At 46.4% G+C, this 22,767-nt stretch overlaps 3 protein-coding genes across 4 annotated transcripts; all 3 read right to left on the reverse strand.

The window, feature by feature from the left end:
• Positions 1-845: 845 nt before the first annotated feature.
• Positions 846-4,920, reverse strand: thoc6 (THO complex 6). 2 transcript variants are annotated; one of them, XM_028986930.1, is made up of 13 exons: positions 4,845-4,920; positions 4,546-4,637; positions 4,214-4,278; positions 4,003-4,106; positions 3,863-3,906; positions 3,746-3,794; positions 3,183-3,254; positions 2,990-3,092; positions 2,871-2,920; positions 2,446-2,508; positions 2,239-2,349; positions 1,159-1,281; positions 846-1,072 (listed from the first exon to the last, which is right to left on the reverse strand). In XM_028986930.1, exons 1-13 carry the CDS (start codon positions 4,857-4,859, stop codon positions 992-994), a joined length of 972 nt encoding a protein of 323 aa, XP_028842763.1. In that variant the 5' UTR covers positions 4,860-4,920; the 3' UTR covers positions 846-991. The 2 variants fall into 2 exon arrangements, with proteins under 2 accessions (XP_028842763.1, XP_028842764.1); XM_028986931.1 differs by having other exon boundaries at positions 849-1,072; positions 3,869-3,906.
• A 978-nt stretch (positions 4,921-5,898) lies between these two features.
• On the reverse strand, positions 5,899-16,143 carry srrm2 (serine/arginine repetitive matrix 2). The gene is given in 15 exon segments (XM_028987815.1): positions 5,899-6,409; positions 6,624-6,728; positions 7,174-7,242; positions 7,407-8,018; positions 9,547-10,692; positions 10,694-11,331; positions 11,665-11,797; positions 12,716-12,817; positions 12,904-12,933; positions 13,034-13,108; positions 13,191-13,280; positions 13,365-13,541; positions 14,352-14,447; positions 14,543-14,797; positions 15,915-16,143. Coding segments are annotated over 14 exon segments (3,576 nt in total). The 5' UTR covers positions 14,791-14,797; positions 15,915-16,143; the 3' UTR covers positions 5,899-6,354.
• A 380-nt stretch (positions 16,144-16,523) lies between these two features.
• mmp25a (matrix metallopeptidase 25a) lies at positions 16,524-22,413 on the reverse strand. The gene is made up of 10 exons (XM_028987810.1): positions 22,163-22,413; positions 21,461-21,593; positions 21,224-21,368; positions 19,724-20,028; positions 19,070-19,249; positions 18,890-18,971; positions 18,713-18,795; positions 17,486-17,635; positions 17,122-17,403; positions 16,524-16,954 (listed from the first exon to the last, which is right to left on the reverse strand). The coding sequence occupies exons 1-10, from the start codon at positions 22,292-22,294 to the stop codon at positions 16,713-16,715; spliced, it is 1,734 nt and encodes a 577-aa protein (XP_028843643.1). The 5' UTR covers positions 22,295-22,413; the 3' UTR covers positions 16,524-16,712.
• Between the last annotated feature and the right edge of the window lie 354 nt (positions 22,414-22,767).

A 22,767-nucleotide genomic window follows, 5' to 3' on the forward strand; every position in this document is an offset into this window, starting at 1 on the left:
AGATGAGTAAAACCGAGATAAACATAGCTAAAGCTGAGTACCAAAAATATTTTTTTATTTAATGTTACCATTAATGAAGTGATCAGTTCTGCTTCACTGGGACCCCCAACTATGAATACAATCTTTTTATTCACTCTGTTGTAGTTTCTATACAGAAGTCAGACAATAAGAAGGTTACAAGTTCTTCTAAAGATTCTCTAAATGTCCAATACATATACAGTACAGGCCAAAAGTTTGGACACACCTTCTCATTCAACATGTTTTCTTTATTTTCATGACCATTTATGTTGGTAGATTCATACTGAAGGCATCAAAACTATGAATGAACACATGTGGAGTTCTGTACTTAACAAAAAGTGGAGACCTGGCCTCCACAGTCACCAGACCTGAACCCAATCCAGATGGTTTGGGGTGAGCTGGACCAACAAGTGCTAAACACCTCTGGGAACTCCTTCAAGACTGTTGGAGAACCATTTCAGCTCATCGAGAGAATGCCAAGAGTGTGCAAAGCAGTAATCAGAGCAAAGAAACTCGAATATAGAACACGTTTTCAGTTATTTCACCGTTTTTTGTTAAGTACAGAACTCCACGTGTTCATTCAGTTTTGATGCCTTCAGTGAGAATCTACCAACGTAAATGGTCATGAAAATAAAGAAAACACATTGAATGAGAAGGCGTGTCCAAACTTTTGGCCTGTACTGTATATGTTTCTGGGTTAACTGTAAATCTGTTATTAGCAGGTTAACACATTGAGAGATGTGTGTAATCTGCATACTGTGTAATATCAAATAAATATATTTTGTTTCGAATGGACAAATAATGGAGAAATTTTATTTTTCTTTATTTAATGTTTCATTTTCTAAGATTCCCAGAGCAAGAATAAACACAGACACATATACACGGGAAAAATGCATTACCTACAAAAATAAAATGTGGACCTCCGATGACATTTTTTGTAAATCAAGCAACGTGTAAAATGGTAAAACAAATGCTAAAACGAGAGAGAAAATGCTCTGTAGGACAAGTTGGTGAAGACATCGATCTGGTCACTGCTGCCCCCTAGCGTCAAAACCTGAAACACGACAACAAAAACAGGCCATTTTAGACAAGGTCACTCCATAAACAACACTCAGCTTATTAGCGTTTCGTGGCTCTCACCCTTTGCTCCGTGCCGTTCAGGGCCAACGTATTCAGGCATGGCGGGGTGCAGGGGATCTGGGCTTTCACCTCCCCGCTGAGGAGACAGTGGTTCAGGGAGCCACCCTCGCCCACTGATAAGATCTGATAGGGGCGAAAGATAAATCAGTGACATGGCAGGAACACAGTGAACCGACCTGGGGAGCAGTGTGTGGGGACGGTATTTTGCTCAGTGTTTCGGGATTCTGGTACTGCTCAATATATAATGCAGATGGCCAGGGCTTGGTGGACAGCAAATTCATAACATGCAGTAAATATCAAATATTGTACAACCAGTGGACAGTATGTACCCAAGGAAAGATAAAGCTGGACAGCCCAGTAACGGGCCAAACCAAGGTTGTCCAAAAAAATTACTCTCGAGGGGGTTTCAGGGACGCCTTAAAAAGGAATCATTCCAGCGGCAAGGATCTTTTGAGAAATATGATAAAGGTAATATTTTGCTGACTAATGGTTCCCCAAATGAAGGTTGGGCCGTGGAATAAACCAATCAATGATTAGGAAATACTGGAGGAAAGCCCATCAGAGCTGGGGAGTCACATCCTCACTTTGTATATATCTACTATTATGGCCTGGTCACTGGTCACAATATGAAGCACTGATAACACAGAAACTACAAATCCCACAACGCAGTGCTTCAGTTGCCTTGCTGAATGTGATCTTTAAGCTGCAGCTGAATCTGTACAGGAGCAGTTTCCACGCTGACATTGTTTGTGAAGCAGCTTGAATTTCTGTTTTCATGCTTCAGTCACGAAAGTGCCTTGCGTTGTCATCAAAGTGCGCACGGCATCATGGGATCTGTAGTTTGGACCCATGTGCATTTGAGGATGAACCTGTGCTAATTTTTATGTATAAAAGGTCCACACTGGGACGAGCTCAGTGCCCCGCGCCCGTGGGACCATGATTGTGGTGTTTTTGTCCAATCTGTGTGCATACATGTGTTTTGTTTATCATGCTGTATGATTTAATGTTTGAACTGCATGTTTGTAGTGACAGCAGCTGAAGAGTTTTTGATTGTGTGTCAGCTTTTAACGGCGTTATTACCAGGTCCTGGTAGAAGGCAGCTTGGCGCTGGCACCCCAAGATGGGAAAGACTGAGGTAGGGGACAAGGAGCGGAGGTGCCAGAGAGAGAGGGACGGCCCGCCCCCACAGAGCTGAGAGAGAGAAGGGTCACGCACAATTCAGACGTTGCTGCTGTGGCTGTGATAACAAAAAACAGGCATGTCTGCGGACACGCCCATGCTGCTCACCATCCAATCAGAATCTGTAGCAAGGCAGCCGATCCACTTCCCAAACTGGGGGCGGGAACATTCCTGTCATATCAGAATCAGAACATCTTTGTCTGTATTGTCATTGTAACGCGTACAATGAAATTAGGTGCAGTCCCTGAGCGAGAGGTGTCTATAAATTTATAACAAGAAAAGTACAAAAAGGAGAAAGCTAGCGTATATACTAATACAAAATATCATGCAAATACAATACAAAATATAACATTTAAGAAATGAGGTAGGCAGACAATCAATCAATCTGCACAAAAAAAACCACATTGCACATACTTCAAATATCAAAGAGGACACACACACATGCAGGAACGAGATACGTTGGTTTGAAACATGCACCTTTCGTGCCAGTTTGTCACAAGCTGAAATGTGGAACGTAACAGGAATTTCCGCACCTCGTATTTGTAAATTTCGACGCAGTGGACTGATCTGCCCGTCCGGGAGTCTGTGGAAGAACATGCACGCGAGTGAGTGAGAGGATATGAGAAGGAGATAAAAGGGAGGCGTCACTCACCCCATATCCTCACGGCTCCGTCCTCAGCCCCCGACAGCAGCTCCCCTTCTCTCTCTCGGACCGCCAGACAGTGGATGTAGTCGCTGTGGCCCTGCAGGGTGGACTGGAGAGAGAGAGAGAAAAGAAGAATGAACCCGAACGAGTTCTGCACTCACGTCAACTGCAGACAGTGAATTAGTCACCGCAGTCGGACCTTAAAGACACCCGTCTCCAGGTCCATCATGTGGATGTTATTGTCTCCACCGCCAACAAACAAGCTGTTGTCCTGAAATACAGTAGTTTATCATGGCACCATTAGAAAACGGAAATATATAAATACATATGAAGCCTGATACGCAGTTAACAAAATCAATATCACTCAGTGGGGAAAAAAAAGCTCTTTCCGAGCAAAGATCAATACTATATTCAATATAAACGTTTTATTTCAAACATTTACAGGTTAAAAAAAAAAAATACCAAAAAGAGAGAATACTTTCCACATTCTATATGACATATAAAATTAAATTAAATAAAGTGAGTAAGTAGCCTTTTTAAATTGCCTGTACATTGCTGCTGCTCTAAAACACTTGACTGACCTGTTTCAATATATTAATTCTAAATTGTAAATACTGTAGTCTGTAAATCCTGCATTCATGATATATGCAATTTGAAACATGCTCTTAACTTTTCAGGAAGAAAGCTGTCAGACTGTTTTTTAAAAAAATCAGGTAACCAGATGCTCTCATCTTCACATTTATTCCATCTTTATGAACTTACTTTAAGACTGAGGACCATGGTGTTAATCTCAGGAATTTCAAGGCTGGTTCTGAGGGAAACATCACTGTTATTACACAATATCACAGTGAAAACTTCAAATTCTGTCCATGAATATACCCTAACTTGTAATTAGGCCTTCTTGTCCACACTGCTTTGGTATTCTGTATGAATATGAAACACAACAAACATTATTACAATCCACATCCTCTAGATTGAGTATATATTTAAGGTTGCATCTTAAGGTGCTCCACCCCTACCCTCTTGATGAGCTCCACCCAGCTCCACGCACTGATCTCCCCGTTCCCAGCACTCAGCAGGTGAGAGTCCGTGGATAGGAGAGAAAACACTGGACCATCATGAGCTTCAGCAGATAGATGTTTTAGAGAATAAATGGGATGCATTCATTTAGCACCATTTTGACATGACTTTGGAAGCAGTGAGTATTTTTGTAAGGGTCTGGATGCTGACCTGTGAAGGTGAGGATGGGTTTCTGACTGGCCTCTGATGCATCGGGGCTCAGGGCTGCAGATAGGCTGCAAAGAGGCACAGCTTTCACACACAAGATATGCACTAGGGATGTGCAATACCACTGATGTCCTATACCAAGTAAAATTCAGGTTCGGGGGAGTTTGTTATTGGTACTGGGCTGCTGATGATGAGCAGTATTTCTACCGGCACGTTTACTTTCAGCAAATATCGATACCATTGTGCTAGTATCGATCCAATACTGATATCAACTTTGTATCGATAGCATCGAAATTTAGGATGAAATAGGCGCACTCACACGTGTGTGTACATACCTGAACACAGAGATCTCGCCGTAATTGTTTCCAGCTGCCAAAAACCGGCCACACGGGGAGAAGCTCTGAGAGTAAACCGACATGTGGAGAAGCTGGGAGGAGGAGCAGAAAGTTGCAGGTTCTTCACACAGACGCACTCAGAAGAACAATGTATGACACCAGTAGCACTTCGCCATTACATGTGTTGAATGGCGCAGAATACCCAACAGTATGGGCGATAAATGTTCGTTTTAAACGAGTAAAGAAAGATCGGAGTAGAAAAAATGGTGAAATAATTCATATGAAACTGAAAACTGTACCTCAACTGGACCCATCTTCACTACACAGAGGCGAACCCGACTGCCGTGTATTCAAACCGCGTCAGAAGAATTAGACGTCATCGGACGCGGTGCATTCTGGGAGTTGAAGTCCATGTTCAACTCGCTTCGCTGATGTGACATAATATACAATTTCGGGTGTATGGACTCAATGTATCCCAACTCAAATACATTCTCAACTGATAAATCAAACGTAAAAGAAGATATTTTTCTTCGCTGTGCCCATATCTCGAGCAACCGCAGTGTATGATTACTCAGTCACCAGATTTAAACGTCATGCACCCTGGGCACTACGGGAATTGTAGTTTGTGTTAAAGTTAATGTTCTTCAACATAATGTTAAAACTGGGAAAATTATTTCAAACTAAATTTTTGTTCCAAAAATTCATTCTACTCCGGTTCAACAGGGCGGCACGTTTACTATAATTTTTTTTATCACATTTTTATTCGTTAAGCTTTGATATTTTTGGAGGTTTTTTTTTTTAATGTTTCATTTTCATTGTTAATTCCAACACACACATAGTAAACCAGATATAGTGTTGCGAAACAATGAATTCTGAAGATCTGTGATTTATTTTTGTCAGTGTAATTGTTGTAAAATAAACACATTTCACAATGGTGCAAATATGTATTATATTATAAAGATTCAGCTTCTTCTTTTTTTAACCCGAAACATGTTATACACCATGATAAACATCACTGAAATCTCAAATAAACGTTATGCTTGGTATCCATGGCAATTCAAATTTGTGTTGAAAATTAAAGATGTATTATCAATACATTTTATTAAATGCATGTTCTTGCTACATTTCCTCCATACATTTTAAATTAGGTCAATATTAATAGATTTCATATTTGCTCTAGATTTTAAGCACCTCTGTAGAACTGTTGATGTTTCCATCTACTTTGTGTCCTGGATTAAACACACGAGGGAATGAACATTAAGACTACTCATCCAAACTTACAAATGGAAAATAAAGCGAAGATTCCATTTCGCTCATATCACATTTCAGGGTTCACAAGAAGGTGGTCAAATATCAAAGGAAACAAATTTTATTTCAATTCTTTAATTTCCACAAAGAGAAAGAAAAAAAAGGGGGGGAAAAAAAAGTTTTCTACTCACAGTCATGATACAGCACAATTAAAGTGAAAATCAAATTACCAAAGTCATATCTACATTCAGGACATCACTGGGCCCACAGAAAATAGCAAGTTATATCTTAATATAGGTTGGTTTTGGGTGGTTGTATGTGTATGTGGGATTGCCACCTCTGGACTGTCCTGTGTCTGCGTCAAACATTTCATTCCTTTTATCATTAACCACAAAAAGATCACATGGCTACTGAAGGAACTGTAATAACCATTCATCCACGGTCCGTGGCTGTTTAATGGTGATCTCATGGTCTTCACCAATCTTCCACGTGCCACGCCCCTCTGACCACGATGGGACGGCCCAAAAACAACAGAGGGGAGTGAGACAGAATGAAAGGGGTTCATTTCCTCCGCTTGTTGCCGGGTGACCTGCTCTCAGACTTCCTCTTGTTACTCCTACAAGCACCAGAGGGAACAAGTGACAAATGTGAGCTCACATGTGAATATTATTTTATCTGAGAATATTTAAGAACCATACGGGCATAAGAAACTGTCCAAAAAAAACGGCCACATACGCGCATGACACACACACACACACACACACACACACACACACACACACACACACACACACACACACACACACACACACACACACACACACACGGACCTGCGTGCTGGCGAGGAATGTGCAGCTCGTCTAGCTGGAGGGGAGTAACTGAGGGAGCGCGAGTCTCGCAGGGAATCGGCTGGAACCCTTGCAGGTCGGGCAGGACTGAGAATTCAAGCACAAGCGAATACAACAACGCAGTAATTATTTCAGACCAGGCCAGCCACGCTTCTTATAATATTACGCCAAGAACCAAAGGCTGCAAATAGAGAGCCCTGTTTTTTTTAAGTGCAATCACATCATGTTCAATATTCCTGTAAAAATATCACTCACACACACACACTCACATATATATATATATATGTATGTGTGACTGTGTGTGTTGTGTATATCCCTTCAGATGTGCGGCATTTGCCATTAAAATATAAATAATAATTAGCTTCCAGATGCGCAGTGCCTTTGGGTTTGACTGGAAAACAGGTCAGTAAGTGGATTGGTCCGTTCAATATCCCGATCAATCTCGATGTCGTGTCAGATTACAAAGCCCAATACAAACATCGCCTTATTCGAATGACTTATGGCTGGTGAGCGAAACATTTGGACTTCTCACCTCTTCTTCTTGACTTCTTTCTCACTGTCTGAGGAAGAGGAGCTGCTGCGTGCAGTTGCCTTGTTACCACTGGGGAACAAACACCAAAATCTTTATTCAAGAAATAAATACACAAATAAGCAACCAATCAATAAACAAATAAAGCTGCAATAAACCAATACATGATCATTCAGCATTCACCAAATTAATCAATTTAACAAACTCAGAATGGATAAGCCGCACACGTACTTTACCTTTTCTTTTGCTCCTCCTCAGAGTCAGAACTGTCTGATGAGGATGAAGACGACGAAGATGAGGATGATGATGAAGAGCTTGAGCTGCCCTGGGAGCTCTTCTGTGGCTTCTTCTGCAGCACCGCCCCCTCCTTTTTACCATTCATCTCCACTTTAGCAGGTGAGCGAGAGGGAGGTGGTGCCTCCTTGGGTTGGGACCTGTGGTCACATTGGCTGGGAGGTGGGCGTGTCTCTCGACTCTTGTCTGTCCCCTGCCCTTTGGGTTCCCGCTCAGTCCTCCTCTCCCGTTCACAGTCAGCTTTGGCACTTCTCTCATCTCTTTTCTTCTCCTCTGCTTTCTGTTTTTGAGGGGAGGAGTCTGAGGATGACGAACTTCCAGAAGAAGATGAGGACGAAGACGAGGACGAAGATGCTGAGCGACGGGGTGGGGTGGGGTCTCTGGGAGGCTCTCGCCCTCTCCTCTCTCGCTCCTGTTCTCGCTCGCGTTCTTTCTTCCTTTCCTTTTCCTGTTCAGCCTCTCTCTCTCGCTGCCTCTCCCGGCCCCTCTCTCGCTCTATGGACAGCGACCGGCTGCTCCTGCGCCGCCGTTGTGGGGACGGAGATGGGCGGGGTCTGAGGACAGCAGAGACAAAAACTGCTACCATCAACTGTTCAACCAGTTCTAAATCCCTGAAACGGGCTCGAACCAGACAAGATGTTTAACTTTCAAAATAAATGTGAAAAAAAAAAAAAATTATTTATGGGTCCCGAACCACCAAGGTGCCACTGAGCAAAGCGCCGTCCCCACACACTGCTCCCAGGACACCTGTCACGGCTGCCCACTGCTCACCAAGGGTGATGGATAAATACAGAGGACACCTTTTACCATGTGCTGTGCTGCAGCGTTTCACAATTACAATCACTTCACTTTCACCGTATATGGTAACAGTGAAGTGTTTTTGAGTTTCCTGATACATTTATGTTTTCAACATGATCGTTCAACTCTGTTGGTTCAGGAAGGGACACCATGTCGGGCTGCCGGCTTCCGTTTCTGCTAATTGTTTTGATGAAAGCAGCAAATCCCTTCCTGTATTCAAGCCCCTACGTTTACACTGGTTATTGGATTCTTTTAAATCACTCTGAGAAAGTCTTCTGGGTGACTTCTTTTTAATTGAATGCCACCTCTGACGTTACTTTGCACTTTTTTGTAACAAATACGCATTGGAATTATTTTTTTTTCATTCATATGTAAATTAGACAGCACAAACTGCTGTAGTAATCAATTAACTCTGAAATCAAATACTGAACCGAATTAATCAGATTAGACTATTCTTACGATGCATCAAATCGCTAGCTTTTTTTTTTTTTTTAAATGGAACATGAAGTCATGTAGAAAAACTGATAATCGTAATAAAATCGAATCGAACCTCTAGCAATTATGTAACCATAAAATGCACCAACAACTCAAATGATGACTCCTTCTCCATGGAAACAGTTTCCATGAAATCAACAGGGCTGTCTAATTTGAATAAATGCGATTTTATAATTTGCAACGACTGCAAGACTCGGCGATGGCGCGGTTGGGAGAACGGGACAGGGCGGAGCGTGGGATTACGGCGCGAGTGGCGCTCAACGCAAAAAAATACGCGCGGTTTTCTAAACTCGTGGTAAGATGATAATGTCGTGTTGTAGATCTCTGGATACTCAGACGGTGATAAGGTCGGCTTCCTGCATTCCCGCTTTGTGTGCATTTCAAAAGGGAACCCCGCACACCGCGGTCACGCAGATTTCATCGAAGTTCAACTTTGACCGCGGTGCACGCCCATGCGCGGAACCGATCAGGCAAGTGGTTCGGATTCGCGCCGATGTCCCTGTGTGCGCCATGCTCGCCAATCAGACACGTACCAGGTTAAAGCCACCGTACTTAAACGCTCTCAACTTGTGGTATGCTAGTCACAGCACAGTTCATATTTCAATGTACGATTATGCTACAGTTTTTAATACACATTATGTAGTGAATAATCATAAATTAAATCGCGATAATAGTCTAATAAATCGTTATTGAATTTTTTCTTAAAATCATTGAGCCGTACAAAATTATTATTATTATTTTTTTCTTAGTACAGCTGTAGCAATGGGTCTCACCATTGTCCATGCTCACCTGTATGCAGGGCTCCGCCTCCTCGGGCTCCGGGACCGGCTCCGCCTCCTCGGGCTCCGCCTCCTCGGGCTCCGGGACCGGCTCCGCCTACTCATCTTCCTCTCTCGGTCCCGCTCCCGTTCTTTCTCCCTCTGCCTCTCGCGGTCCCTCTCGTGGTCCCGGCCGCGGTCCGGCTGAGAGGCGGGCGGCGCGGGGCGCAGGGGAGAGGCCCTACGTGGGGAGCGGCCGCGCGGACCTTCGTCCTGGTACTGGCGGGGCGGGGTACGCCGCGCCGCCGCGTTGTTTCCTTTTGACCTGGGAGAGGTGGGCGAGGCCACCCTTCTCCGACAGTCCCGCTCGACGTGCTGAGTGTCCCGCCCCCTGTCGGGGTCTCTCGGGCGCCCCCTGGTGAGGTCGGAGGGGGAGTAACGCTCCCTGCCAGCCTGGGACGATGGCGGCGGGCTGGCTCCGTCCATCTCCGAGGGCGTGTACCTCTCCCGACCTCTGGCCTGTCCGGTGTTCCCGTCCCGCCTCGCGAGCCTGGGCGGAGAACTGGACGGCGCTCTGTCTTGCTCCCGACCTCTCCGGCCCTTCCCATCATCCCTCTGCTCGCGCCTCTGATTGGCTGGCGGCGGGCTCTCTTGACCCTGACTGGTCTTCTCTTCCATTCTCTGAGCGACAGGAGCAGCAGGAGGCGGAGCATCTTTAGGTCCCTGGGCAGTCTTTTTCTTCTTCTGTTCCTCTTCATCAGAGGAAGAGGAGGAGGATGAGGAGGACGAGGAAGAAGACGAACCTGAGGAAGAGGAGGATGAAGAGCTGTCACTATCTTCACTGCTGCTGCTGCTGCTACCACTACTGCTGCTGCTGCTGTCGGGTTTGGTTTTATTCTTCTTCAGCTTCTCCACCTTTGCTGGATTCGGCTCCTTCGCTTCCTGCTTCTCCGCTTCTTTTTCACTCCTCGCCCGTTCCTCTGCTCCTCTGCCATGCTCTCTCCTCCTCTCCAACTCCGCGTCTCTGTCGGAGCGCTGCTCTCGCCCTCTCTCGCCCTCCCTCTCCTTCTCCCGGACCATCTCCCGTTCCCTGTTCCTCTCTCTCTCCTGCTCCTTCTCTCTCTCCTTCCCATTTGTGAGCTGGGAACACCGGGGCGGAGACTTCTCATCACCTGACCGGTTCCTCCGGCTGACCGGAGAGTTCTCCCTCTCTCTCGCCCCGGTGTCCATCCCTTGGACATCCTTTTTCTTTGTCTCCAGGTGCCCTGGGGGAGGAGTCCCCTCCTCTGCCCCGCCCCTGAGCCTGCTCCGCACCCCAGCCTCGATCTGGCGACCTGGCCGAGGGCGGAGGCTTGTCCCTCCTCCTCTCTTCACTGCGGCCGTCTCGCTGTCGCTTTGGACTCCGAGATGGTGACGAGGAGTCCTGAGTCTTGAGTTGAGGCTTCTCCTTCACCCTCTCCTCACTTCTACTCCCTTTCTTCTGACGTTTTGGACTTGCTGACGAAGACGAGGAGTCATGACGTTTCTGTTGGGGTCTCTGCCTTCCCTTCTCCCTGTCCCGCTCCTCGCTCCTCTTACTCCCCTCATTCTGACGTCTTGGACTCGGGGAGGAGGACGACGAGTTGTGATTCCTCTTCTGAGGCTTCTCCTTCTCCCTGAGTCTCTCAGCACTCCTGCACCTCCTAGTGTGCTCCTGTGAAGGGGACGGCGAGTAACGTCCCTGTCTGCTGGATCTCGCCTTCCCTTGTTCTTTTCCGTGCTCTCGCTCTTTGTTCCTCCGGTCGTGCTCAGAGGAGCTGGGCGGCCGCGGTGATCGCTGAGAGAGGGAGGGGAAAGAAATAAAAACAAAATACGTAAACTGTACACAAAACGGCAAAGCAAATCAGAGAGACGGCGTCATGGCCTCACAGGTTCAGACTGGAGGACCAATGATGGGACAATATAAAGAGAAACTGGAGATACATTCCTAAAATCTGCATCGGGGACACAGAGCACATACTCATAATGTGGTCTGATTAAAAAGTAAAATTTTGAGAAACTGAGAAAATCAATATAGACATCGGTCTGTAGGTTAGTTCCACAACAGATAGATCTAAGTGATAAACTTCACAATTTTTTTTAAAAAGGAATTTTTAAGAAAAAGTGTTACCTCTCGTACCACTCCTCTTGGGGGACTACCTTCATCGTTGTTCTGCCCCCTTCTGCCTGCAGACCTGCCCCCTCTGCCATCTTCAGTTCTCGCCTGGTTTCGTTGTCTGTCTCGTAGTGGAGCAGGGGATTTGCTAAAAAGAGATGTTTCAATCTGTAAAAGTAGTCCAGCAACAAATCTACGCAGCTCCTCGTCCTGGCAGTGGTCATCTCTAAACTCGACTATTGTAACTCTCTCCTGGCTGGAGCCTCTGCAGTCACCATAAAACCACTCCAGATGATCCAAAATGTGGCAGCCCGTCTCATCTTCAACCAGCCGAAACACCCCCACGTCCCGCCTCTCCTCACCTCTCTCCACCGGCTCCCGGTAGCTGCTCACATCCAGTTTAAATCCTTGATGCTGCCTACAGGGCTGTAAATGGAAGTTCTCCCTCTTACACCAACACACTACTAGCCAGATACACTCCTGCACGCCCTCTCAGATCTGCACACGAAACGAGACTAAAAATTCCCTCTTCACGGGGTCTCAGGTCCCAATCCACTCTGTTCTCCTTCGTTGTCCCTGGCTGGAGGGACAACTTGTCCTGCTCCATTCGACTAGCCGAGACTACTACCACCATTAAGAAGCAGTTGAAAACACACTAGTTTAAAAAAAAAAAAAAAAAAAAAAAAAAAAAAAAAAAAGTATTTCAGATGAGTCCAACACACTCACAAAATAATTTCGTCTAGCACTTATTTCCCGAGCATGTTCTTTTCCTGACAAGTTCAGCCTTATCGGGGCTCTTAGTTTTGTAACTCAATCTATAGACACCGAATGAGAATTGCTGGTTTCTTCCTCTTGTAAGCCGCTTTGGATAAAAGCGTCTGCCAAGTAAAGTAAATCTCTACATAACGACATAAACCCGAATTGAAACAGATATATATGCATCATAACAGAAACCATACAGCAATTAAACTCCAAAACTCCGGTGGGAGCCTCTTCATTAAAACCTTTTGTTTTATTAATTACTCTGAAAGCCATACGCTTCTAAATAGCATTAAGCGGCACACACCTGCGTTGGGTACCGGAGGATGCGCTCCGCGCCCGCCGGCTCTTGGTAGGAGGAGGGGTCTCATTCTCGCTTCTCTTCCTCTTCTTCACTGCACCTGAGGAGCTGAGAGGAGGCAGGGGGAAGGGTCACCACACCCACAAAGCAAGCACCGAGATGGACGACTACAAATTAACATGCACATGGCCTACTTTTCACTGTCTTCATGCACAGAAGAACCCCTGCAACAAATCAAGGGGGGGAAAAAAAAATAATAAATTCAATTTTTACAATTTTTACCATACATGTGAACTTGCGAATTAATGTGTAAATAAAAATGACCTTTTCTTCTTCTTCTTTTTGTTTTTTTTTGGTTTCTTCTCCTCACGTTGACGTGATTGAGAAGGACTTTCAGAGCTAAACAACCGGAAAAAAACAGAAACAAGTTACATGAGAGTAAACCCTCTCAACACAACCCTCCACGGCCCACCGGCTGTACCTGTCCCGGTTTTTGTTTTTCTTCCTCTTCTTCTTCCGGCTCTGCTTACGTGCAGGAGAGGCGTCCGAGTCCTCAGAGTCTTCTATCAGCCTGGGACACAAGCAGAGAGACACAGAGAGAGTCGGGTTGAAACGGGCTCCTCCCGGCGGGGGAAACTGCCGTTCCGAAACCCACTGATATTTCAGCTGCTGCTGCAGCTGCCTCTCCCGCTCCCGCTTCTCCTTCTCCCGCTCCTTCCGCTCGGGGTGGAAGGAGGACCCGTCCACGTAGTCCGAGTCTATGCCAAAGGCTTCCCTGAGCCGATCATTCTTCTGCTGGTTGGCAGCTGCCAGAGCGTGGGTCTCTGTTACGCTGCAGAAGATCATAACGACAAGAAAACATTAAATCTACAGGTCATTTTTACAATGTATTGTTTAATCTAACAATGAATTTTTCAAAAATCTATTGATTCTCGACTTCCACATTGACTATTCTAATATACATATCTGGAGGGGGAAAAAAAAAATTTCTTAACAGTCTTAAAAAATTAATCCAATAACCAATGTAAACTTTGGGGCTTGAATACAGAAAGGGTTTTATTGCTTTTATTACATCAAACAAAAGCAATGGATGCCGGCAGCCCACCATGGTGTCCTTCCTGAACAAAAGCATTTAACAATCATGTAAATTCACGTAAGACGTGATTTTACTAAAAGTGAAGTGATCACCACTGTGATACACAACACGTGTGGACACACCGAAATGTGTCCTCTGTATTTGTCCATCACCATTGGTGAGCAGTGGACAGCCATGACAGACGCCCGGGGAGCAGCGTGCGGGCCACCACTGCCCAACAAAGTTCATTTATCAACTGAGGGTGTAGTCCATTTGGTGGCCACCATCACGAAAAGATGATTTAGGTGAAAAATAAATAAATAAAAAGCCTTTTTTTTTTTTTTTTTTGCAAATACTTATTTTGTCATATTTTACACGCTCAGATCCACGAGATCCTACGCGCACAGCAGTCTTTTTGAAGCCCGTGCTTCAAAAGATTTGCCACAAATCTTTTTCCACATGCGACCATGTTCCAGGATTCACTGGATGGCCGCGATGTAATCAGGAAGCGGTTCTGGGACGAGGTCAACATTCGCAGAAAGACGCGCCGCCAAAATCGAGACTTACGCTGGTCTTTCTGTCGAGTCCGCCGCAGGCTCTTGCTTCTCTTGCAGCATCATGCGGAAGCTGTTCACCTTCTCTTCTATTTCCTCGGCAGAGTACCTACACGACGGGAGGCATCGATTTCAGAGACACGCGACGATCCGACAGACTTTTAACGTGGACACATGTTTGGCCGAGTCGATTCGGACTCTCACCCTTGCTCCTCCATCATGTCCTGCAGCTCGGCACATTTCACCTCCAGCTGCCGCTTCCGCTGGTGCTCCAGGATGTCCGCGTTGGGCTGCCGGTTCAGCTGGCTCTCCAGCCGCTCCCGGTCCTTCTCGTCCCTGTCCCCGCCGCGCTCGTCCCGGGTGCGCTTCACGCGGATGCTGGACAAGTTCCGCTGCACATAGCCGTTCGTGCCGCTGCCACGCGGCGTCGTCAGGCCAATGCCGTTGTACATCTTTCCTCTGAAATGGTGAACGTGAAAGTGTCACGGAACTCCAGATTTAACCAGTCGCTGTTTCTGAGCAGTGGGTGGTAGGAGCCTAGTGGGTAACACACTCGCCTATGAACCAGAAGACCCAGGTTCAAACCCCACTTACTACCATCGTGTCCCTCAGCAAGACACTTAACCCTGAGGGGGGGACTGTCCCTGTAACTACTGGTTGTAAATCGCTCTGGATAAGGGCAAAAGCTGTAAATTTATCCAGAGTGACTTACAATCAGTAGTTACAGGGACAGTTCCCCCCTGGAGACACTCAGGGTTAAGTGTCTTGCCTGGGGACACGATGGTAGTAAGCTGATTTTGAACCTGGGTCTTCTGGTTCACAGGCGAGTGTGTTACCCACTAGGCTACTACCACCCATTTTAAGGCTTTAAAACCTTTTGGCGGTCAACAAGCCACAACTTGCAATGTTCTTCTATGACGGACGACTGGTGCAGGACCAGCCAATCGTGCTCAGTAGAGCTAAACACACGTCTGAAAGATGCTGTTAAAAGCCGCGCCCAGACACACCGCACACGGTTATTTTCAACCGCAGACGAGCCGCCTAATCCTAATCGCCACGTTAAGCACTTTAACGCGGTCTGCCCGTTACGTTAGTCGCGGCTTAAAAACGACCAGCGCACTACGTGCCACAAGTCTCACGTCGGGAAGTTGGCAGCGGCCCGTACAACTAGACGTGAAAAACATGGCGGACACGAGGCGAAGCGCGGCTAGCGCTGCTAGCCTGGCCCGCTAACGGCGACGGCCGGGCGCACGTCCGCACGGGGCGAATCGCGGCGTCGCTTGACCTGCGTGGCCGAGCTGCGACGCACGACGACCGCCGCGAAAAGCCGTCGCGCCTTTCCCGCGGCTCCGCGCCACAAGTTAGCGCAGCCGAGTTGGCTAATGCTAATGCTAGCGTCTGGCGAAGCTATTCCATTCCGACCAAGCGGGCCCGCCAGAAGAAGCTTCGCCTGGTCGCACAGCGACACTCGCGTAGTCGGAACAGGGCTCGCAAGCCTGACGGTTTAACGGGAGAACCTGTTTCAAAAGGGCGCCGAGGTAGAATTACCTCGGCAGCTCGGCGACTGATTACGTACCTTTCGCGTTCGCAGAAGTGCGCGGCTTGTGAGGAAACCGCGTTACGGAGGGGGGGTAAAAAGAAAAAACGAGACTCGGTAGGGACGCTGGAATGCGAGCGGCGGTTTTTAAAAAGTGCCCGTCGCTCCGCGGTACCGGTTCCGGGCCATTTAATGGAAGCGGACGGTCTCCCGAGTTGTGCGCCACGCGCTGCCCACCAGGTCTCTGACGTCACGCCAGGCCGCGCAGCGGACTACATTTCCCAGAAGAACGCGGGTCAACAGGCGCGTCCGGCCGAGCACGTCATGCCACTTTATACCGATTTATTACCACTTCTGACGTTTCATAAGCGCTTGGGAAATATTACAACAAAATATTACAAGCTAAAAAAAAAAAAATTCTATTAAATCAAATCGTTTAATTATTCAAATGTAGAATATATTTTATATATTTTAATTTGGATATTATTTTTAAAATCTATATATGTATTTAATCATTATTATTATCGTTGTTATTATGAATAATAATAAGGATGACTTTAACACAGTTAGTACAAGAAAATTTATTATAATAATTTTTTTCTTCCACTTTCAAACCCGAATATTAGGCTTCCCCTACGAACAGGCAATTATATTTGTGTATTTGTTGTTTTTCCATATATATTTACAATGTTTTCGTTCACCTTTTACACAAAAACAACTTTACAATGAACATTTACAATGCATAGACCCAACACAACAAAAAAGTAATGTACATATGCTGTATCTTCAACGTTTTATCAAGATACATTTTATCACAAATACATTAAACATTGTTTCTTAGAACAATGGTGTGATTATTGTAAGAAAAGAGATGAGCATCAAACATGGAGAGATTTGCCAGTAAGGGGCTCTGCTGCAGCAGCAGTCAGGGGCTGCACGTGTCTTGGGTGAGCGTGTGGGAGTTTTAATGTCACATTTCATCCAGTCGGACACTACTGATTTTGATGTTGTGGTTCCCTGGCCCAGTCCTCCTCTCTTGAGCACCCAGTAGGAGGTGTTCTTGAAAAAATAGGTGTCTCCTGGGCAAAAAGTTGACATTTAGCTAGCATGAATATTAAAACATTCAAAAAATAATGCTGCATAATAATCCAATAATGATAATATTCAGACTCTATGTAATCTCTGTTGTCATGCATTAAGTATTTCTAATTGACACACAAACAACAATGCTTTATTAAAACCTCACCATCTCCCCAGGTGATGATGTCATCGGGGTCTGGTGGCACCCCTGTCCAGAGAGTCGCCAGTTTGGGGTATCCTCCCTCCAGCTTCCTCCCATCCCGTCCTTCATCAAACCTCCAGAACTCTCCGCCACTGAACAGGTACGTCTTTCCGTTGTGAGCCCACACGAACACGGCCTCCACCCTGTCCAGAGCCCGTCCCGCGTGGTTCCGCATCCCCCACTCGGCCAAAGCGCGAGGGTACCCCGGTAGCGCCGTCCGGTCTCGGAACACCCAGTATTGATCTCCTGTACAACAAACCCACGTTACCACAAATCTACTGGGAGGTGCAACCGGCAGAAGGAGGATTACAATGTGACCAAGACGCACCGATGAAAAAAACTATGTGGCCGTCAGTCCTCTCATATACTGCATCAATCCTCTTAGCTCCTGGCGGGAGGCCGATCCAAAAGTTCTGGATTAGAGCTGGATTGAAGGACACCAAGGACCCTGAATGCTGGACCCTCCAGAAAAATGGGCCTAGGGAAGAGGAAACAATTTTTACAAATAAATAGGGTGGTTGTAGCCTAGTGGATTAGATGCTCGCCTAAGAACAATTACACCACAAGTACAGACCCCACTTAATCCTGAGTGTCTCCAGGGGCACTGTCCCTGTAACTACAAAGTCCTAAATCGCTCTGGTTAAGGGTCGTAAATGTAAATGTTTTAAGTAGTGGTGGGCCGTTATCGGCGTTAACGTGCTGCGTTAACGTGAGACTCTTTATCGGGCGATAAAAAAATATCTCTGTTAATCTATTCACAAAGTTGGGTTGGGAGCTGGGTCTATACTACGCAAGCTATTGTGCCGGAGTTAAATGGTTACACTACATTTATAAGTATATTTCTTCTTTCTTGTGTCTTTTAGTTTCTTATTTCCTAAAGACCTTTATTTTTTATTTTGTATACCTAGCGCGGATGTATAAACCTAGCGGATGTATACCTGCACTGTAGGGGGCGAGAACGAATCTTCGAACTGTGAAATTACTAGAGCTGTAATACTCGGATACTTTTTAGGATTCGGCTCCCTCTGAGTCACTCGCTAAACTGATCCGGGTGTGTGAATCACTTGAGTCACTTGAGTCAGTACGCACCCGGGTCAGAGAGCGGGTTAGCGCTCCTGGCGGTTAACTTCCTCTACAACCGGACTCATGTAAGACAATATATTGGAGTTTACAATTTAGACTCGAAGGATTCGGTTCAATGGAGACCTCAAATTCGTGACTCATGAGTCATTTAAAGGATCCGGGCAATTAACCCGGGTGAGTAATGAATCGAACAGCTCTTGAAATTATCACATCACGTGTCGTGGAAACATGGATGCAGCTATTAAGCCGCCGGGTTTGCTTCAGGAAAAAAATATTTTAAAGATTAATCTAGATTAATTTAGATTGCTATAGATTAATCTAGATTAATTTAGATTGCTATAGATTAATCTAGATTAATTCCAATACTACAGTGAGATTAATCTATATTAAGAAAATTAACCTATGCCCACCTCTAGTTTTAAGACAATATTAGTGCCAATTGAACAAAGGGAATCAATTCAAATTGCTGTACCCCTGAAAAAGAAGACCTCTCCTCTGATGTTGGCAATGGCATCATAACCCCCGTCACAGCGATTAGGCAGGGTAGGGTTCGGACTGGGAAGAGATTCAAATGGGATTTTTTTTTATCACAATCAGCACCACGGTGACCATGTCGTTTTAAGAGAATGAGGAGGGTAATGGTGCTCACCGCTCTGTGGATCTGCGAGGTGGAGGACTGGGCACCGTAGGAATAGCTCTCGGTGGAGGCTGTGGTGGACGGTCTCTTTTACCTGAGACAGAATGTCATGCATGTGTGACTATACAAGGTCCACAGAGCTTGTATTAATTCAATATTTCTTGGTCACATGGCAACCTTCTTTTCACGTACCGTATAAGGCCTGAATGCCAAGCTGGTCATCTATAGGCAGGGTGTAGCTGTGCAAGTCTCCAACAGCGCCCTGGTAGTACGGTCTCATGATGGAAGGGCTGGAGGAGGAGTGGGAGAGTCCCAGGGCGTGCCCGAACTCATGCACCGCCACCGTGAACAGATCTGTAGAGTCGCTTTCATCTGAAGCGAAGCCAGAGAAACAACACAGGTATGGATATTTGGATGAATTGCCCCCAAATATAGAATTACTAATAGTATTTTGTGTCACGGCTAAGATCATATTATTGCATGACTTTTTTTAAAAAATGTGGAACACATGCAAGATTTATAATGTCAGTGGGGGCAGTGGTGGCCTAGCCGCTTGAGGTTGTCGGTTCGAATCCCGAGCCCCACACACTGCTCCCCGGGCGCCTGTCATGGCTGCCCACTGCTCACCAAGGTGTGATGGGTTAAAAGCAGAGGACATATTTCATTGTGTCACCGTGTGCTGTGCTGCAGTGTTTCACAATGACAATCACTTTCACTTTCAGAAGCTGACTGATTTGAACAGTTCCATGCTAAAATAAAAAGATCGCAATGACACCACTTGGACATACAGATGATATGTATTTGCAAAAAAAAGTCATGCGAGGGAAGAATTGTGCTTATGTCCACCTCCATACGTCCAGCTCTCCCCATCATCAAAGTGTGTGTCTCCAGCCATGTCGTTCATCCCGGGGAAAAAGGCATGGGCGAGCGTGCCCCCCTTTCCGTCAAACGGGTATCCGTCGTCATGGTAACCACTGGAAAAGGACACGCGTATGTCAGCCTGTTGCTGAAGGCCGCCTTGATTGGGCTGGAGGTGTTGGAAGTGCAGCGGTGCGACCTTGCTCCAAGCGGCCAGGGCGTACGTCATGATGTCCTCCACCTGCTCTGGCCGCAGTTTGGGGGAGCGCGCGGGTGACGGGAATCTCTGCATGCTGTCAATGGGTGCGAAGAAGGAAAATGTGATCACCAAGACATAAGAGTGTAAAAAAACAAATTCACCCCAAACAAAGAACCAGCCAGGAAATTAAAAAGCCGCCTGTTGGCGGCCGCCTGTTGGCCCAACAATGGAATCCAACTCGGCGATGAAGGGTGCACATCAGAGAATTGCGTTGACCTTCTTAAACTGACTTAATCTGAATTGTCAGCAATGTATTTTAACTCTTCCGATGTTAAAAGGCGTGGCACAATAGATGTTACAGGAATGAACGGTTCCTACTATATGAACAGATTAGATTAATAGGTAGATTAATTTTGCAGATACAAGTCAATATTGCATGTAAAATGGTACCAATGTTATAGAAAGACCCAAATGAGAGAATTCTGTGGTCATCACCCCCCACAAGACTCTCCCGTCCCGGCACTTCAAGCCATTTGATGCTCTGGTAGTGATAGTCCTTGTTTGTGAGGAGGAGGCTACAATTTGGAGATAAACTTGGGAGAGGGGGTCTAAATTAACACATGACCTGTGGTCTAGTCATGAATCTGGAATTTCCCGCCTTACAGTCGGCCCTTTGATCCCCTGGGGACACTCGTTCCAGTGTTGTGCGGGATCACAATGCTTCCATGACTGAGCATGTGCTCTGGATCACCTCCTTCCTGGTCAGTTGGGAATTCCAGTGGTGCTGAAGGGGACATATATTCTGTGTCCTTTTTTAATCTCCTGGAATCTGAAGCCCCACTTTTATGGGAGCCCCGGGATGCAAGGAGACTGACTTCTTGATGGAAAAACATTCTGTGCACAACATCATAATGTTGGGATGTTGTTCTTTGTTACTATCATAGGCATCACCCCAACAGAATTATACCTATTTGTCAAAAGACATTTTTGTCATATATTGGTCTTAAACGCAAGGGTTAAAAGCAAATTATCATATTTTAATTATTCATGTTATACTTGGAAACAATATGGTATCACAGAGCATGTGCTCATGGGTAGTTCCATTACTCACGATCAGTCATTTTCTTTTGCTAGCTAAATTAATAGTATAATATCAAATTACAAAAAGATTTCCATACTTCTGAAGATGACATTTTTTTTCTTTCCTGGCATTGGAACAACAAAATGTGCAAAAAAAAAAAAGAGCAGAAAAATGTGAACACCAGAAATCGAGCCCTGCAGTTTCTCACCTCCACGTGATCTCTCTCTTATCCCAGCTCAGTCCTGATAAGGCGTATCTCCTCTTCCTCTTCTTCCTCCTCAGCAGGTCTTCCGAGCCAACAATGTCGGGGAGCGAGCAGCGAGGCGTGGCCATCAAAGAGAGCGTGGCGGCGTCTGAAACAGAGTTCCACTAATCCATTTCAGCAAAGAAAATCCGGGACCTGATGGGTGGAGGAAGGGTTGTGTAGGGGTGAAAGGTCACTGACCGAGCCTTCCCGTCTCACGGAGCCCGGCGAAGCGCTGCATTTCTCTCAGGGCTCTTTCGATTCCCTCCTTGGTCTGGAGTCGGCCAGTTTGCATGTCCGGTGGGGGTAGGTACCCATATCGACTCAACCAGTCCTGCAAAGATGGAGAGGGGGGAAAACGATCACGTCACTCGTTCTCTTTAGCCCCAACTAACCCCGTCCTTCTGCCCAGTCCTCACCCGTCCCGTCTCAAGAACGCCTTATTCAACTCCTCTATAATGACGATCCGCTTGTAATAAAATGCATTGTCTACATTATCATCTGAAGTACACACATAACAAATGTACATTTTGAACGTAACGTAGGAGGGCATGCGTAAAAAGGCGAAGAACAGGAAAAGACATGCAGGGCTCCCAACTATGTGTTCTGTAAATAAGAGCCTGTCCCAGTATAAACACTTCCTGCTGCAAAAGACCAACCAGTTTTTTTCTAATAATATTCACTTGCTCTAAAAAAAATGACAAAATTATATATATATGTGTGTGTGTGTGTGTGTGTGTGTGTGTGTGTGTGTGTATATAGAGGAGGAGGCCTATATGTATATATATACACACACACACACACACACACACACACACACACTAATATATATTACTATATATTAGTGTGTATAATATATATAAGAATGGATGTAGAGAAGAGTTCAGGTGGACGTGGACTCACCATTCCGCGGGAGTACTGCTCCGCCGTGGGCGCGCACCGGACCGCGGTGACGCCGAGCAGCGCGACCCCGGCGACCAGCAGCAGAGTCGCGCGGCCGCGACGGGCCGCGCCGCGTGCGCGCTCGGCGGTCATAAAAAAAAGGCGCGCGCGCGCCCGGCCGACGGTCCGAAAGCAGGCGCTCCTGCACGCGCGGGGGGTCCGGAGCTTCGGAGCGTCGGCGGAGGCAGAGGCGCTGCGGGCTCCTCCGCGGCTCGTCCCCTGGAGACTAGGCAGGGCCCGGATCGATGGGGGCTGCAGGACCTCCCATACGAGAGGAATTGTGTCAGCAGAGAGATGCATTATGTCTCCCTCCCTCTCCCACCCCACCCCACCCTCTCAGCTGGATTACTGTTTCATGCCACGTCTTCTGCTTGTCTTCAGCCTGAATCTCCAGTAATTGGACACGTGTAATGACCACAGATCAACAAATGGCCCATCACCTCCCGTCCCACCCCATGAAACAGATACAGACCCACTTGTAAATGTGCCGAATGGCCCGGCTGTGGTGGCCTGATGGCTCATGAGTCATAAAGAGCTGGAGACGGGGTGGGGAGGGGGTGTTGTGA

The sequence above is a fragment of the Denticeps clupeoides genome, chromosome 7 (assembly GCF_900700375.1).
Source record: "Denticeps clupeoides chromosome 7, fDenClu1.1, whole genome shotgun sequence".
Classification (NCBI taxonomy): Eukaryota; Metazoa; Chordata; class Actinopteri; order Clupeiformes; family Denticipitidae; genus Denticeps; species Denticeps clupeoides.